The sequence below is a fragment of the Rhinolophus sinicus genome, chromosome 13, assembly GCF_057876585.1.
Source record: "Rhinolophus sinicus isolate RSI-liver-muscle chromosome 13, RSI-T2T, whole genome shotgun sequence".
NCBI classification, from domain to species: Eukaryota; Metazoa; Chordata; class Mammalia; order Chiroptera; family Rhinolophidae; genus Rhinolophus; species Rhinolophus sinicus.
In genome coordinates, this window is record NC_142513.1 from 5,021,866 (window position 1) to 5,039,875 (window position 18,010).

At 48.7% G+C, this 18,010-nt stretch overlaps 1 protein-coding gene across 1 annotated transcript; it reads right to left on the reverse strand.

Annotated features, from left to right (window-relative positions):
- Nucleotides 1-1,578: 1,578 nt before the first annotated feature.
- MIMS2 (mitochondrial inner membrane scaffold 2) lies at nt 1,579-10,671 on the reverse strand. Its single transcript, XM_019726050.3, has 3 exons — nt 10,410-10,671; nt 4,405-4,577; nt 1,579-4,186 (listed from the first exon to the last, which is right to left on the reverse strand). The coding sequence occupies exons 1-3, from the start codon at nt 10,593-10,595 to the stop codon at nt 3,970-3,972; spliced, it is 576 nt and encodes a 191-aa protein (XP_019581609.3). The 5' UTR covers nt 10,596-10,671; the 3' UTR covers nt 1,579-3,969.
- Nucleotides 10,672-18,010: the final 7,339 nt, after the last annotated feature.

Below are 18,010 nucleotides of genomic sequence, written 5' to 3' on the forward strand. Positions count from 1 at the left end.
CTGTGAGGGGCTTTTAAAAAGTGTTTTTGATAGTTTATATATTGTTTTTGTGAATACATTAAGATTTACAAAATGATGGCTTTAAAGTTCTGTGTATGACCTTGAAATTATAATGCATTCCCCAGCAGCTCATAGTCTACCTTTGAGAAATGCTGGGCGAAGCCTGGGACCAGATGGGAAGGCAGAGAGGCCCCTCGTGGTGCTGTCAGGGCTGAGATTCTGGAGCCAACCTGATCAACCACACACACACACATCCATCCATCCACCCCCTCACCCACCTGACTGGGGACACAACTTGGTAGGATGGCCCTTTGGGGGAATTGTGATGGGGAGCTATGGCCGTGTGATGAGATGGTGGAGGGTGTACCAAGAGTTGGGTGTGAGGGCAGCCACCGCTCTCCCTTCATCCTGTAAGTTGTCCCATGTGCCCATGTTGGTCCCTCTTCTAGGCAATGGACATGCAGTGCACTGTGTGACAGCCCAGCTCAGAGCTGGACTCGGGGTTCTCATCCTGGGGACTCAACTGATAGCAGTTCACAGAAGTGGGTGCCCCTGGGATGGCACAGACTGAGCTGAGTAGGGCTCTGGGGTTCACCAGAGCTGCAGGTGTCACGACAAGGGGAGGAGTCGTCGGCTGTCCACATCCCCACCTGACCAGCTCGGGGCTCTGACCATGGTCTCATATGTGGGGTCAACTAGTTCTTTGCAAACTGATTTTCCAAGTGTGGCTTTTGTCTTAATTCTCCCGTGAAGGACTGTTTGCTTAACCAGAACACCTCATTCCTCCCCGAACTAGGGATCTGGGTGCGGCCTGTGTTGTGGCTGATAAAAGTGGAAGCCCCTTCAACAGCCGATAGGGGTTTCTTTCTTTGCCCCTCTGGTCACTTGGCTCCATGGGATATCTGGGCGAGGTGGGGGGAGGGGCTTATTACAGTTGAGTTACGCCATGTGTGTAAAATACACAAACACATCTATCTGGAGTACATGGATGACTATTCACCACCTGTTCACTAGTGGCCTGGAAATGAGTAGGTACCATGAGAAGCAGGTCCAGCCCACTTTTGGTCTCTCATGTTCTCTGTTGCTGATGTGCAAAGTTATAATTTGTTTCGAGCTGCCAATGTCATCAAACAAAGATGGTGAACTTGACAGTGATGAAGGGAACACTGAGACCTAGTAGAGAAATGCATTGGCCGACTTCCAATGCAAGGGACTAAATATCAGAAATGCCCTAAATATAAGAAAGTGGCCAACATCAACTCCTGTGTCAAAGGCGATGCAGTAGGGAAACTGCAAAACAACTGAATAAAGCTGCAGTGTCATTAGCCCACTGGGGACAAAGGAGCTGTTTTTGGTTCCCAAAGCCTTGAGCTGACCCAACTTTCACCTTCCCAAAGTAGTACTATTTCATGTCCTATCCACCCCAGCTATAGTTACTATGACGTGACAACACCAGTGCTACCAAAGTGTCACTTCCCCAAACAGAATCCCACGCCAGCAAAGAAAACAGCTCGTTGTACAGGCACATTAAGAAACTAGTCACACACAGGGCTGCTTCCTCATCAGAAGACGAATAAGTTCTTCCACTTTACAAAGACGTTTATTTGTTTCACAGAATTTAAGTTGCTCATTGTCAGATAAAAAAATTAGAGGTGAACAGTGGCTTACATTTCTAAAATAGATCATCCATTTTATTCCCCCACTTCCATAGAAACAGTGTAAATACAAGCAATTTGTACACGTGCTGGCGAATTGGCACAATGCTCTTGTCCCCTGATCCTTTGGTTTCCTCCTCCTCTCCAGGTGTCCTGTTTTGACCGCGGGCTGCAGGAGAGTCCAGTTGGGGCTTAGAGGAGAATGCTATGGCTATTTGGTGGGATAGTTTTATTGCTTGCCCTTCTAGTCTACTCCCACGTCTCCAAACAGAGTCCAAGTGTAAGAGTTCAGCCCTTAAACCTGTAGGAGTCACTGTCAGCTTTTTCTGCATAGGCATTACTGGGGGTGTCTGGTGGGGATGGTGGGGAGACGGTACGGAAGGGGGTTAGGAGCCCGAAGCCAACAGTTTAAACGAGGACAAGACGAGATGAAGGTGCTGGTCTGGTCCACGTGGGGAAGGACCACACTAGGATCGGGCATCCCGCTCAGCTGTGTGGATACCCCTGGGCTTACATCCTAGAGGCAGGTCCAACTTGACACTGGTCAGACCTTTTGGCAATGGGCTAATTGATTTAAAAGGAGAAAAAGTACGGATCCACTTGAGAGATGTTGCAGTGGAAAAATCTGTTCCACAAAGATTTTTTTTTTTTAATAAAAAGTGATGTGGGTTACTAAGCTTACTAGGGAACTGTCAACAGCCAGATCGTACAGCCAGGACCATCAGTTTATAGTTCCTTAGGTTTTCTGATTGACCTAAATGTAATTAAACAAACTAAAAAACAAAAACCAAAAAACACTGAGAGCCAGAAAGATAAATGCTACTAACGCCCTTGACCAGGGCAGCAGGGCAGAACTTGTTAAACGGGGGTTCCCAGGGTAGAGGGCAGCATGAAACGATGCCGAGTCCCACAGGAACAATCCAAGGGGGTTCATTCCCCTCTGTCCCCAGGTCACAGCTGTCTTCCACTGACAGCAAGTGCTACTGATTTTCCTTTTCAGAAAGGGATTCAAAATCTTGCTTTTTTTTTTTTTTTTTTTAAGATTTTATAGGGGGAAGGGGAACAGGACTTTATTGGGGGACAGTGTGCACTTCCAGGACATTTTTTTCCAAGTCAAGTTGTTGTCCTTTCAATCTTAGTTGTGGAGGGTGCCATTCAGCTTCAAGTTGTTGACCTTTCAGTCTTAGTTGTGGAGGGCGCAGCTCAGCTCCAGGTCCAGTTGCCGTTGCTAGTTGCAGGGGGCACAGCCCACCATCCCTTGCGGGAGTCGAGGAATTGAACTGGCAACCTTGTGGTTGAGAGCCCACTGGCCCATGTGGGAATTGAACCGGCAGCCTTCGGAGTTAGGCGCACGGAGCTCTAACCGCCTGAGCCACCGGGCCGGCCCCAAAATCTTGTTTTTATTGTACATAATTTTAACTCAGTTGAAAAATAGAAGTAGCAAAACAATGTAAACATTGTGACAGCAGTTCTGGAATGTCTCAAGTTAGAGAGCGGGGGTTAGGCAAAGATCGTCTTAGCTTTCCCTGTGCAGTATCCAAATTCCTCTTAGGACACTGGCGTCAGGAACCAAGTGAAGCCATTACTGTTGGACAAGTTTCCATATTTCACCTCCAGAGACAAACGACCCTGACCTACTGTGATGAAATTTGAGGAAACCCACCTGAGGCAGGCCCCATCACGCCCAGTTTTGAAGGGGTTTTGCGACCAATGAAATACACCAGAGATACTTATTTTTGTTTCCCCAAAACACGTATAATGAACGTGACGGTGTTGTTGATTCTAATTTAGATCCTGATTACATATTGTTAAGCCTTAAATTCTGCTTCATTAATTGCAGCGCTGGCGGCTGTTTTGCAGAATATTGGATATTAAACCACAGACAGCCTGACAACAAATATTGGAGGAAAGGGAATTTTAAAATTAGCTTAATGAATCGTTGTCCTTTAAGAATTTGAGCAAAAAGTAACCCCTGGGGCTTTTGCAGAAAGACCCTCACCAATGATCTTCCACAAGGAACATTTCATAAACCAACAGTTTTGTCTGAGATGACAACTCATTTGTGATGTTTTGCTGACATTTTAAATTATGGATACAAGCCCTATGATGACTAGCACTAAACATTTATAAAGCAAAAAAATTATAAATACTCAAAAACCTGAATTTTGCTAGCAAAAGTAAAACTTATCGATGAGAACGTAGCGATTAGCCCCTGCCCTTTGCACCCCCCCCCAAACAAGACCACTACACCCCTAAAACCAATATAAAATCTGTAAGTTAAAAGAGCTTTTCAGGCCCACCACTGAAGAGTTCGTTAAGGCTTGGCAGCTGGAGGTTTAAAAAATCCCACTTTCCGAAAATACCTGACAATCAAGGGCACGGAAACTAAGGTAATACTGATTCTCACTGGTGCGAACAGCTTGTGGATGGCGTAGGCCACCACAAAGGTGCTTGTGCCCGCGGCCACTTTGGATTGCACCAGTGACTCTTTAAATCCGAGCTTCAGCAGGATGGCAGACATGTCCACGCCACTGGAGGGGAACAAGGCCAAAAGAAAAAAGAAAAAGAAGATTATGACAGCAAGGGGTGAAATTAAGACATCGGTGTGGCGCTGAGAGTTACAGTATTATTTTTTCAATGTGGTGACAGTAGGTAGATGAATAAAACGTCTCAGGGCAGAAAGTGCTTATTCACAGAGACTCTCACATGCCAGTAAAACCCACACGCTTGTTCCTCTCAACCATCTTACCTCGAAACGACCATGTAGAATATGCCCAGGGAGACTAATGAGATCCCGATGTGCAGCGACACGCCGACCGCCCCATATTCTTGAAAAATCTTTTTCAGCTGCTGCGACTTGCTTTGCTTTTTCTCCTTTGTGCTGACGTTACCGTCTGTTGTCGCCGTGATTTTGCCGGGGTCCTGGGCACACACGAAAGAAGGGGATAGTCGCTCAGGCAGGAGCAAGGACGTGAGTGGTCTCCACCAGCTTTCACACAAACGCAGTGTTTTACTCTCCTTCTGACCCAATGACAGCTCAGCCACCCTCTTTCTTACTCCGAGAGCTGAAGCTCATGCCCACTTAGCCCCTAAGAGCAATGAAAGGCAGGGGCCTGGGTTTGATCGGCAGAATGACGGCTCCAAACATGTTCAGGTCCCAGTCCCCAGATCCTGTGAATGTGTCACCTTACATGGCAAAAGGATTCTGCAGATGTGACTAAGCGAAGGCCCGTGAGGTGGGCAGACCACCCGGGATTTTCTCAGTGGGGTCCATGCAATCACCAGGGTCCTTATGAGGGAAAAAAGGGAGGCAGGAGGCTCAGAGAAGCAGGTATGAAGACAGAAGCAGAGTCAGAGATTTGTAGTTGCTTCAATGAAGATGGAGGAAGGGCTAGGAGCCAAGGAATGCAGGTGCCTCTGGAAGCTGGAAAAGACAGGAAATGGATTCTCCCCCAGAACCTCCAGAAGGAACCAGCCTGCTGACACCTTGACTTTAACTCCGTGAGACCCAGTTTAGGCTTCCGACCTCCACAACTGTAAAATAATAAATGTATGTTGGTTTAAGCCACTAGGTTTGCAGTGATCTATTAGAGCAGCAAGAGGAACTAATAACTGAGGGCTCACACTTGGGGACAACGATGACCCTTTATTGAGCAATTTCTCTGAGTCAGGCTGTGCTCAGATGCTTCTCTCCATCTGCTATCTGCTTTTCCTCCTAATAACCTGTAGGTAGGTTCCCTTGTTCTTTCCACTTCACAGAGGAGAAGCACAGGCTTAGAGGGGCTGAGGAACTGGCCTAAAGTCACAAGACTAGAACGCAGGTCATCTGAGCATGTCAATCATGCCAGACGCTACAAAACAAGCACCATGGGTACAAAACAAAATGGAGCAGAAGCTACGCTATATTGACTTCCGGAATCAAGATTTACCCCTGGGATCTGAACAGATCAAGGGAGGATCGATTTCCAGGCCATAAATACACTGGCCCTGGATTCGTGCAGAAACAGGTCATTGCATGTGGCGTCCGTTAACTTCTACTGAGCACTACAGGGTCTGGAGTGCTTGTTTGTTTGGTAGAAACAAGAAAATCCAACAACACTGGGATGTTAAAAAAACAACAACAACAAAATGCAAAACTCCTTCCCAGTACGAATGTAAGGGTGACAGTGTACTTTTCAAAATCTAACAGTTTTTTTTTTTTTTTTTCCTTTTCCTCCTACCTGTTTCACTGACTCTGTCTTCTCGAGGCTACACGCATACCTGCTTAATCTGGTTAATAGGCAAAACGTTGACTTGAAAAAAACTGAGTTAGCCCTCCGCCATCTGGACACCAGCAACCAGACTGCAATTTCCAGTCAGATGGCATATGAGTCACCCCTCCAATTGGGTCTGAGATAACCATCTCAGAACAAATCAGACCCCAGGAGGTATCAACACCAAGAGTCGCATAACTAATTCCCCCTTTCCTTTGTTCTGCTGCTTCTTGTGTACCCATAAAGCCTCCTGACCAGGCTAGGAACAGGGAAGGTGGCCTTTGAGACAGGAATTCGCTATCTTCCCAGAATGCTGGCATTTTGAATAAACCTACTTTTCTTTCCACCAACCCTTGTCTCTCGATCATTGGCTCACCAGCGGCAAGCAGCCGAACCTCAGTTTGGTGACATGGAGAGCGCCTTTGTTATCAAAAGATTTCTTTAGCGACAGGCCTCAGATCTCTTCTCGGCAGATAGTATCTGGGTCAGCTCTAGTTAATGGACTTCGCAGAATCCCAGGATGGCGTCTGCCTTGTACTTTTAGAGCTTGCTGCTGTGGAGCCTCACCTGAGAGGCAAGAGGGAGGACGACGACAGCCCCGAATCCCCAGGAGGTTGGGGCAGGACCCCTGGAATGAAAACGAAGTGATACCAGAGCCCAGAGCAGCACTGTACAGAGCAGTGGCCTCCAAACTCAGCAAGGCTGCAGGAGGAGGTCTGGCCGTGCACTGCCCAGAATCATTCTTGAGTTAATCACACATAACAGCTGCACATTTGCTCTTCCTCTCCAAAAGCCTGTGCGAAACTCAGATTTATTAGTTTAAAGAGTCTTTCTTTTTTAACCGCCCAATCGAAAGAACATCTCTTTTGTTCCCAAACTGTAGTCGGAAGTGAAGGAAAAAACAAACACAAACAAACCCAAACACCCAGACGCTTTGGCCTTGGAATTAAATCTCAGTTTCAGTCTAGGCTGCTCAGGTGCCTGGGAATTAAGTGCGAAGGCCACAGGCGTGGGGAACAACAGTACGTCATCGCTGCCTTTAGCTTTGGCTCCTGCGTGTTTTTTTCAGACTTATGGAAACAAACACGTAAAAAATGGGGAGGGCTAGTGAAATCCAGCAAGGGGCTACGGGATCCCAGGGACTGGATTTTGACAGGCAGTAAAGCAGAACGTGTTTTGAAAGGTTTAGGAAAACCACCAGTGTCCTCAGGATGCGCTTTCTATTGAGCCAGGCGCTGGGCTTTGCCCGTTAAAGGTGCCATTTCAGAAACCTTGTCGCCATCCTGTAATGTGGCCATCCTGTGTCTCCCTCTTTGACGGACAGGAGACTGAGGTTGGGGGGAAACCACGAGCGGGCTGGCAGCACCTGGACTGGTTCCCGCGCTGGTCACCACTAGGCCACAGGACCTCTCAAATCATCAGCAGACTCCCCGTGCAGTCCTGTAAGACGTGACCATTCCTACAGGAAGGTGTTCCCAGAACGTGAAGGCTCTGGGGGCGCGGGGGGAGTAGGGAAATTGTCATCGGTCTCCTTTTGGTTGGCCAGCACATGTGACCTCCCTTGTTCTCAACGCCTTTGACTGTCTCTGCCACCCACCAGCCAGGATTGCTGCTCATCTGATAAACAAGCCCACACCCGCCTTTTGGCCGCTGAGGAAGTGCCACAGATGGGAGACCTGCCAGCCGGCCGGCCCTGATAGGACGAGCGGTCTACAATGTGCACTTCCAAATGCCAGACAACATTCTGAGTGAGGCTGGTGACGGGTGAAAGCCCCTTTCATTTCCCACCCTTGACTCTTGGCTCCATCTGTCTATTCACAGGACTGAGCAGAGCTGTGTCTGTTAAGGGCCCTTTTCTTTACAACCCCTATTTTGGCAAAAGGCCTTTTGGCCAAAAACAAGAAATAAAAAGGGAGCAGACTTCCAGCTATAGAACAACCAGCATCTATTGCAAGACAGTGGAAGAGACAAAAATATTCCGACACAATGGACAACTTCCTGTTAGCTGGCAGCAAGGCTCGTTTTTAACTTGCAAGAGTTAGAATCGTCTTACTTGGACAGTTTTGTCCTTTTGTCTTGATAAAAGCAAATATCTTTAAGCATTGTGAGTCATGCATTTTCTTCCTAGCCCTGGGGGAGAAGAAAGAAGCTAAAATAAAAGAATTTATGAGGGAGTGACGTACAAAGAATGGAAACTATTCACACATTCATTTCTTCGTGAACAAGTCTCCCTTAGTACCTGACATGTTAGGCACCGCCCTGCATGCATATAAATTATACATCCCCCCGTGTCTGTACTCAGAATACTTTCAGATACTTGCATGTGTGTGTGTTTGATGCCCCCGCCAATACTCAGTGATTGACTGATTGAATTTTTATAAGAATCTATTTGAGCCAAACGGATGATATTACCGGAAGCAAGAGCTCAAACGCTCTCCACCTCCAATATTTATAAAAGTAGAAAAGGCTCTGTTAGAAGGGGCAGGAAGGCTTGAGGAATGAACCAAAGATCTTGCTCACATTATTTGGAGTGACACCTGTTTTCATTTATTCCATAAGTAATATTAATAATAATCACGATCATGTATTTACTTTGTACCAGGCACTGTTGAGTACTTTGAAAATATTAATTCATATAATCCTCAACATCCTTGTGAGACTGGCACTACTGTCATGCCCACTCAACAGAAGAGAATCCTGGAAGCTCAGAGAGGTTGAATAACTTCCTGGGGACCACATAGGGATCACCTGTGAAAGGTGGGGTCCACACCCGCAGTCGGGTCCCAAGGCCTCTGCACTTAACAACTATGCTCTGTTCCTCCCTTAATTCACGAGTGTCTGCTCTGTGCGAGGCAGTGCTCTGAATGTGGGGCACAGAGCGATGAACAGAGCAGACAAAACCTCCCCCTCAGGGAGCCTATGGTCTAGTGGGAGGGGCAGGACAATGAACAGAAAAGGATGGGCCTGCTAGATGTGACAAGTGCTACTGAGAAACACCACGGAGGGGAGGCAGACAGCTAGGACTGCGGGAAGGGACGTTGTCAGTCTAAAGGCCATCGGGGAAGGGGTCCCCGAAAAGGCAACATGTGAATCACAAATGGAATGAGGACACTGGGGCTCAGAGAGAGCAAGTCCCGTGCCTGAGATTTCCCTCCACTAAGTGGTAAGTGTCGGCAGACTGGGCTGCTCTGCCAGGTGACATGACATCGAATCAGGTTAAGTGAAAAAGGCAGGTTTCTCCTGTGGCTCTAACAGGGACTCCCCACTGAAGGCAGAGGTGGATGTGTCTCCTGGGCACTTAATTAAATGCCTGGCCTATTTGGAGACTCCAGCTGGGCACTGCACTCCCTCCTCCCAGGGAGGCGCCTGCAGGCAGCCAGGAACTGCCCGCAGGGGTGGTGCTGGACTCTGACCCAAGCCCACACCTCCATCCTCCTGCTCCCAGGACCCCTGGGGAATTGTTTCCTCAGGGAGATGACTATCTTTTGTCCTAACTTCCAGTTAGGTTCTGATTCCACTTGGATCCCACCCACCTACCTAAGCACAACTCATGTGGCTCTGTGATTGTAAATCCTCACAGAACGTTTGTTCAAGTGCGAGCTCGGCTGGCACTATGCTCAGGCTTACATCAGTTCATGGAACTGTCCCCCAAACTCCTGTTGTGGGGTGCTATTTTCAGCACCTCTGAAAGGTCAGCCAACAGGCTCAGAGGCCTTCTGCACTTGGCCTGAGGTCGCACCGCTGATGAATGGAGGGGCCAGATGGTACCCAGGCAAAGGGACTGCAGGGCGCAGAGCTTGAGGCAGTGACCCAGGAGGAGGCCAGGTTCTGCGTGTCCCACCGTGTGAGTCCCATGTTGCCAGACTCCACTACTTCCTACCTTTTTTCTTTTTTTTTAAGGGGACCCACTTGAAGAAAAAACAACTGTAGTCGATGTTTTTTTTTTTTTACAAGGAAAGCCTGTATTACCATTCCGCATGGAAACCTGTCTTCGCTTACCAGACACAGACAGCAACCGAAACGAAACAGCACAGCGTTTCTTGCGGGAGTCTTGCTGAAGTTTGACGGAGGCCTGCTCTTTTGGTTAGATAAAAAGGGAGTAGCAGCAAATGCTGGGAGCTGTTAGAGACAGCGACACCCCCTGGAGCCTTTCCGCTTGGCCCAGGGACGAGGTTTCAATGACTTCAAAAGGGAACAACTCGGATGGCCCAGTGACGGCGTTAATACCACGTCTAGGTCCCACTTAAAACTCGCTCGGCTACCGCCGACGCTTCGGGAATTTGGGGCTCCCCCAGCTGGAGACTGACCTTGGGCAGATCACTATACTTCCTTGAGACTCAGTTTCTCTGGCTGTCAATTGTAAGGATCGCTTCCTTGGCTTGTAGAGATATGGGGGCTGGGGACCCTGGGGTGCTCGGTCTCGAGCAGCTGTGCGTGCAAATCTCTCATTTGGCCGAAGTGGAACCGGGATCGGGTCCGGGGTGGGGGTGGGGAGGCTTACCTGGCGGCCGCCGCAGTCCCCGCGGGTTGCGCCCAGGAGCCGGGCTTCTGGCCCCGGCCGGAGCAGCGGCAGGAAGAGGGGCGGCGGGGCGCAGGGGGCAGCGGCGCCCAGGAACCAGGGGGCGCGAGGCCGGACCCGGGCGCCCACCTTGCCCGCCGGGCCCAGCAGCGCCAGCAGCCGGGCCATGGTGCGCAGCGAGGCGCTGCGTCTCGCGCACAGGGTAAGAGGGGGAGCAAGCGCGGGTAGGCGGGGCCCCGCGGGAGCCCGAGCCCCGAGCGGCGTGGGCGGGGCCAGAGCCGCGCGCGCGCCCTCCTCGGCCCCGCCCACCGGCCCCGCCCCTCCGGAGTCCGTACCGCGCGGGTGAGGTGGGCGAGGCCGGAGGTGAAGTCCAGCGCAGAATGGGTGGGGCTGGAGATGTGTGCGCAATGCTTGACTCCACCCACCGGCTCTACCCCTCCTTAGCCGGAGCCGCGTCCTGGGAGGGCAGGGTCTGAGCTGGAACCACTGGCCGAGTGGGCCGGGAGGATGGCCTTGGAATTCATGCAACCTCCATAAATATAGATTACAGTGGATATGTAGGTGATTCCTTTTTGTTTTTGCTATTACAACTTGATCTTAATTGTCTAGTCCCCACTATACGTGACCTTGCAGCAACAGATCCTGTTGGTAACCCTGTCCTTCAAACAAGTTTCATCCATTCATTTACTGGTTCATTCAACACACGCTTACTGGGTACCGAGTGCATCTGTGTGGTTTGCTTCCCTCACTCAGTGCCTACTGATTCTCCTCCCTCTGTGAGTCAGGGTCTTTGGAGGCAAACAGTTCAGAGCTGAGTTCTGGAGCTCGTGACAATTAGCTGTGTGGCACTAAAGGAAGGTATGTAATCACCCTGAACCGCAGCTTTCTTTTTCTGTAATATGGCAATAAGGATACGTGCCTGTATGACTTCTTAAAAAAATGGAAAGCAGTCCTATCTGTGCACATCAGGCGTGGTATCAGTGCCCCAAAGTCTTCACTCCCCACCCCCCTTCCCTCCATCTTAATACAAATGGCCTTGTGGGGCATAATGCACCCCCTGCAGACCACTGCTGACCTGGAATCCATGAAATCTACAGTCTCTTGTAAAAGGAGATCTATGCGTTATCTCATTTGTTCAGCAACTCTTCATCCGACATCCCAGTCATGTTTGGTGCTGTGCTGGGCAACAGGGAGACAAGAAATATAGGTCAGGGCCCTGGTCCTTGAAATGACAAACACAAAAGGAGAATTCAAGATCATGCATTCCCAGGACATGGGACTCCCCCACCCCTTAGGCCAGGGTGGAGAATGTCACCAGTGGTGGCTGCAGCCACCCACTTCAGAGTGACCCATTTCTCCTCCTGGCCCACTCTGTGAGAGCTCTGTCCCTGTTTGAACGTGGACTGATTTTGGATCCTTGTCTCTGCTTTTCTTCATCAATGTGGGGAAGAATCATGGCTAAGAACATGGGCCGTGGAGGCAGACAGACCTGGATTTGATTCTGACTCAGCTGCTTACTAACTGTGGCACCTGGCAAGTCACTTCACCGCTCTACATTCATACACGATCCTCATCTCTGAAATGGGGACAGTGATAGTAAACACTTTAGTTTCGTGTGAGACTTAAATTGGTTGACATCTTTAGAATGCTTAGCCGAATGCCTGGCACTTGCATGGCAGGAGCTCAGAAAACGTGACTTAGTTAAGAGGAATTCTGATTCCTTCCGCCCCAGGTTCCTGGGTTTTCTCTTCTTGTTTCTACCAATAAGGTGGAAGATTGGTCCAATGTGTTGGGACTAATGGCATTTTATGGGTTGGGGCCAAGCCATATGGCTTTGGGATCAGATTGCCTGGGGGTGTGTTCCCACTTTACTGTGCACTAACCGTGTGACTTGGCAAGTCACTCAACATCTCTGAACCTGTTTTCTTGTCTGTAAAATGGGAATTATAACAGTATCCACCTCATGGGGTTGCTGTGAAGAGTAAGAGAAATGCCCATAAGGCATTTGACATAGCGCTTGGCACACACAGTGCCCTCCAGAAAGGTAATTGTAGTGAGCACAGCGACCATTATTTTTTCACTTCATTCATTCATTCTGACAAGAGGCTGGATGTTGTGGGCATTTATTGCATCCACTGAGAAAAGTGGTAGTCCGTTGGTGGATGGAGGTGCTGATAGGCATTCTAAGACTCTCTTCTTGACTGTAGAGAAATAGATCACGTATCAATACTTAGGAAATATCTGGATATGCTGGGACTATGGTCCCTGGAGAGTTTTTTTTCTTTTTTTGTATGATGTCTGAAATTGTTGCTAATGAGAATGTCTGAAGTAGTTGCTAATAACGATTTAAAGACCGCTGACTCATGTCTGCGAAGCATGGGGATTAACAGGAAATAAAATCAATATCTGTAAAGCAAACCAGCGCCTGCCTGTTCTATTGACAATTGTGGAGATTTTAAAAGCTCAATTGATTAAAAAAAAAAATTATAGTAAGTAATACTTGCTCATTGTAAAAAATAAACTTCAAATGACATGACCAATAAGATCATTTATTCTTTCAATAAACACATTTTGAGCACATACTCAATGCCAGACACACAGTCATGAAGAAAACGTCTCATGGAGCTTATGCTCTATTGGGGAAGAGATGTTAGGGAAATATAATTACAAACAAAATCTCCTGCCAACCCAGAAAACCTTTTCACAAAAGGAGAAGACAAAGAAAACCGTGTTATTATTGAATAAACATCTTTAAGCCAGAATGATGTATATCACAGGCAATCCACTAAAGAGATTGTAGAGACAAAAGGAAATTCATGTTCTCAAGATAAACAATAACTAGTTCTCAAGTAAAAGGACTTGATCTGGTGCCATTTGTCACACATAGTTCACCCTACGTCCACTGGTAATTGGGGCAGCCATTGGCGTTTACTGATTGTCTCCATCCAAAGGAATAATAAACTTCTCATAGCTCTACGACAAGCATATGATTATGATAGGGAGCAAATCACCTAAAGTGAAACCCTCACCTAGACTAGGAGATGAGGGCACTATCTTTTTTCCTCGTGAACATTTCAATGAGATGGCTCTCAGACTCCTAAGAAATACAGGACTGGGTTGTAAAAATGGACAAAAAGCTTATTTCACCTTTTAAAAAGTTTACAAGTTTTTTAAAGGAAATGCTCTAAGAAGGGGGGGGGTCGTCTTTTTCTTTTTGGCACCATGGAAAATTATTTTCTTTTTCAATTTGTCTTTACCTTTACAGAGACAGGCATCAAACAATTAAGTACTACATATCCCATGACGTCAGGCAGCCGTGCCATGTGGAAGCAAAGTAAGGGAATGGAGGAGAGTAACAGGCGTGTGATTTTAGAGAGGGCAGTGCTGTAGCTGTCCAGGAAGAGTTCTCAGATCCCAGCGCAAGAGAGCCAGGGAAAGCCCTGCCAGTGTCAGCGTGTTCTGCGTGTCCTTCCAGGTGTGTTGCTATGTACGAACAATCACATCTGCCCTGTTTCCCCGAAAATAAGACCTAGTCGGTCTTATTCAGGGAAACATGATGGTGGTTGTTTTGATTTCTTTTTTTCCCCCAAAATGGGATTATAACATACATTCTCCATTTGCTTTTTTCACCCACTACCCATCAAGGACATCCGTCCGTGTTGATAGAACAGTCTAATCTTTCTTTAAATGGCTGCATTGTATTCTTGCGGTGAATGTGCCAGAAGTGGTTTACCTCCCTTCCTATTTGATGAACATTTAGGGTCTTCTCAGTGGAGGCTGAGAGCATGATCTCTGAAGTGAAGCCCACGCACAGGCTCGAGCTGTGCCACTTGTTTCCTGTATGACACAGGACAAGTGACTTATCCTGTGCCTCAGTTTCCACATATGCTAGACGGGGATAGTAATACCAGGTACATGATGGGGTTATTTGAGGATTAAATGTATTAACACATGTATAGTACTTAGACTAGCAGCCGGTACGGAACAGGCCTGTATTTGTTTTAGCTATTATTATAAATTCTATTCATAATTACTGAGGGTTCTTCCAGAAGGGCTGTATCTGATTTCTCATTCCTTCCCTCCCTACTTCCTTCCTCCCTCAAATATTCATCGAGCACCCATGAACTGCCCAGTAAGTACTATGCCAGGCACTGGGTGATATAGGTGGACAGCCCTTACAGGGTCCCTGCTGTTGCGGTGCTTAGCGCTCTTATGGGTGGGGCTCAAGTACAATGAACAAATAGCCAAGTGAGGACAACATGATGAATTGTGGCCACCGCTGGGTGATCAGAAAAGCCTCCTCCAGGAAGCACTGGCCATCTGAAGGGGGCAAAGGAGCAGACATGGAGTTTTTAGTGGGAAGAGGCTGCAAGCAGAGGGACAACAAGGGTGCATTTCCAAAGGAAGGAGACAGCACAGCGTGTTGGGGACAGGGAATCAGACAAGGCCCGAGTGGCTTGGGCCCAAGGAGTGAGAGGTTGGAGCTGGGCTTGGAAGAAGTTGCCAGGAGCCAATCCTTCCATTTCATTCCAGCTGCAGTAGACACATGTTGAAGGGTTTTAATCAGGGTAGTGACACAATGCAAGGACCACTTTGAACAGGTCCTCTGCTTGCTGTGTGGACAATGGGATGGAGGAGGCAGGATAAGAAGCCGGAGCCCCACTGAGAAGATTTGCAGAATCCTCTGGTGAGCGAGGACCTGCCTGGGGCTCTGCTGGTGACACTAGGTCACGGGGCAGGACTTGAGAGACAGGAGAAGAAAGCCTGACCGACTCGCAGGGGCCTGGAGGTGGGGCGAAGGGAGGGAGGACTCGGAGGACCCGGAGAGGACGTGACCTCCCTTGACGACAAGCTGGTCCAGCAATCAGTGGGTCCTCCCTGCTCCCCTGTCCTTGGAAAGTACGTTCCGCCCGCCGTTCCTACAGCCAGAAGTATTCTCAAGGACACAGCTTGGGAGACTACAGCGGGTCCTGGAATAAGGTGGATTCTTCATCGCCCTTTCGTTATACCATTGTTAAGATGCCGTAGGAGTGTAACGTGTGTTTATCTCCATTAGCCAACGGCAATATTGGTTTTGTTATACGCCATTTAGCGTAAAGTCACGGAATCTGTCCACATGGAGAAGTGAGGACTTACTGCCGTGTGTTGAGACGGTGTGGACCGAATGGTAACTGAGCCCCGTTAAGGCCTCTGTGTAAACCTGTGAGGTCCTGGAGGCCGGTGCGGAGACCTGCTCGTCTGTGGAGCCCAAGATAAGCCTGGAGTGTGTGTGCCTTGCTTGTTAAACTGCCACCTACTGCTTTGGAGCCGCTTGTCTCAGTCTCTCCCCGCCTTCCACGTGTGAAGGGCCAGGTTCATATTTCACCCGGAAGCTCCCCCAGTTGCAAACAACAGGGGCGGCTTTAGGACTCCACTGAGACCGGTGGATGGTCGGGCATCTCCTGAACGAGGAAGCCTGGAGAAGAGCCGACATGTGGGGTCAGTCAAGAGTCTGCCTTTGGAAAAGTGATTCCAGGGTCTGTGTGATGTATCAGTGGGAACTCAGCGCTCCATTTGTCTCTGAAGGGACATCGTTTCCTACTAGTCTCTTTCACCCGCTGGGCCAGTTCTCAGACTTCAACACGCAGGGGCATTTTAAAATGATGTTGGTTCTTGGATTACCAGGGAGTGTGTGTTTGTGTGCATTCCAATCTCTCATTTATCTCCCAGCAGTTGGGAAATGTTGCTCATCAGCCTCCATCAGTTGGCCTTAAGCACTGTCACCCGGGTCTTGACCCAGGTCAGTGTGGCCTAGAACATCGGGTTCCAGCCTGGCCTCTTCATGAACTGGCTTCTGGGAACACCAAGCAAGTGATGTGAACTCATTAACCTAACGTGGTGTGGGGACAGAGTCCCAGAGAGCAGTTTCCAGGCTCTCGGCCTTACGTGGGAAGGTGCTGGCTCAGGTAGTAGATGGCCATCAGCTGTGACTAGTTGGCCATCAGCTGTTACTGGTTAGCCATTAGCCACTAATACGACTGCCGTGGCTACTCAGGGGTGGCTTGGTTGGCAGAGACGCGGACTGCGGATTCCGGCTAGCAAGTGCGGTTAGCAAGCGGATTACCTTGCGGACCGTGTGGCTCCTGCTTCCTGTGTCTCCAGCCCAGCCGCCAGCGAGAATATAGTGGTATGACTCCCCTGTCTATGGCTCTGTGGGTGTTCCTTTTTGGCCTCACCATTTCCTGCGTTCTTGTGTGGGAAGCGGGACCAGAGTCCCTGCATAACATACGGATTCTCCATTTTCTCTCTGTAAGATGGGGATAAACACCCAGGGCCACCATGCCAATGAGGAACTTGGAAGGCAGTAAAAGCCTTGTGGAGGGGTCTTTGGGAGAAAACAAAACCATTTCATTTGCTTAATTTCCCCTTTTTAATAGATTACCAAGAAAAAGGGTGGGAAGTGAGGAGAGATTTGACCTGCCAACATCTAGCTGGGAAGAAACATTTTCACTACTTCTAGATGCAGGCTGCTGGCATTTGAATTTTGGTCCTGCTACTTGCTTGCTAGCTGATCTTGGGCACGTTACTTAATCTCTCTGAGTTGATTTCCTTATCTGTGAAATGGGGATAATGATGTTATTGACTTTATGAGAATGCTTGAGGCTCAATACAGTAAAGGCTCTTAGAATAGTCCTGGCAGATGGTAAATCCACCGCGCCTGCTATCACACTCCTGTTAGATGGGAGGACCACATTTATTATTCTTGTTATTATATTACTGTTATTCAGAGGAGAATCTGGCCCAACATTAATTTTAAGTTGGTGCACCAGTAATGGCGGGTTAAAAGGTTAAAAATTGCAAAAGCCTCAGTTACTTGTGTACCAACTGCTCCTTATTGCACGGTTTGCTGCCAGGCCCTGAGTGGATTGTCACATTTGCACCTAACAACAAGCCCAGGGGGTTGGCATTGTCATAATTTCCATTTTGCAAATGAGGGTATTAAGGTTAAGGGCGAGTGGTCCGGGCTCCTGGGCCCCCAGGACGTGAGAGGATAGATGCCAGCTCATTGAAGCCGTTTCTGTCAGCATCTCGGGTACGTTCGGAGGCTGAGGACTGAGCGCTCTTACACGAAGGCGATCTGGGTCCCGAAGGTGGCAGGGGCTGCAGACCTTAGGTCTCGGTAGCGGTGTTAGGGGACCGGAGTCCTCTGGCTGCAGCTGGGTGACTCGTGCAGGTCGTTCCGGGTGAGGGCCAGTCCGGGTTTTACCCTTAACAGGCCTGCCCTCCGCACTTATAACCTTATCTTAGGCGTCCTCGCCCAATAGGTGGCGCTGCAGGCCCTCCCAAGGCTCCAACTTCGGAGAGGCGAGGCACAGCCCACGACGCTGAGGTTTGGGACGACTTACAGTTTGCAAATGCAAGGACCTAAGACAGACCGGGGCATGGAGTCTGGATCTTTCAGCAAATCGCTTCTGTACTTGAGCCACGAATCTCCTTTGGCGAAACCTGGCTTAAATTCAGAGCTGAACAGGGAAATAATCTTAATCACTCACACCTCTGAGTGCTTTTTGGGTGGGTGGTTTTACTTTGCGTTATTTTTGCCT

Coding starts and splice junctions, on each gene's coding strand:
- MIMS2 (XM_019726050.3), bottom strand. CDS start 10,595: ATGGCCCGGCTGCTGGCGCTGCTGGGCCCGGCGGGCAAGGTGGGCGCC. Junction 4,578..10,409: donor GGGACTGCGGCGGCCGCCAG/GTAAGCCTCCCC, acceptor GTGTGTGCCCAG/GACCCCGGCAAAATCACGGC. Junction 4,187..4,404: donor TTCTACATGGTCGTTTCGAG/GTAAGATGGTTG, acceptor GTTCCCCTCCAG/TGGCGTGGACATGTCTGCCA.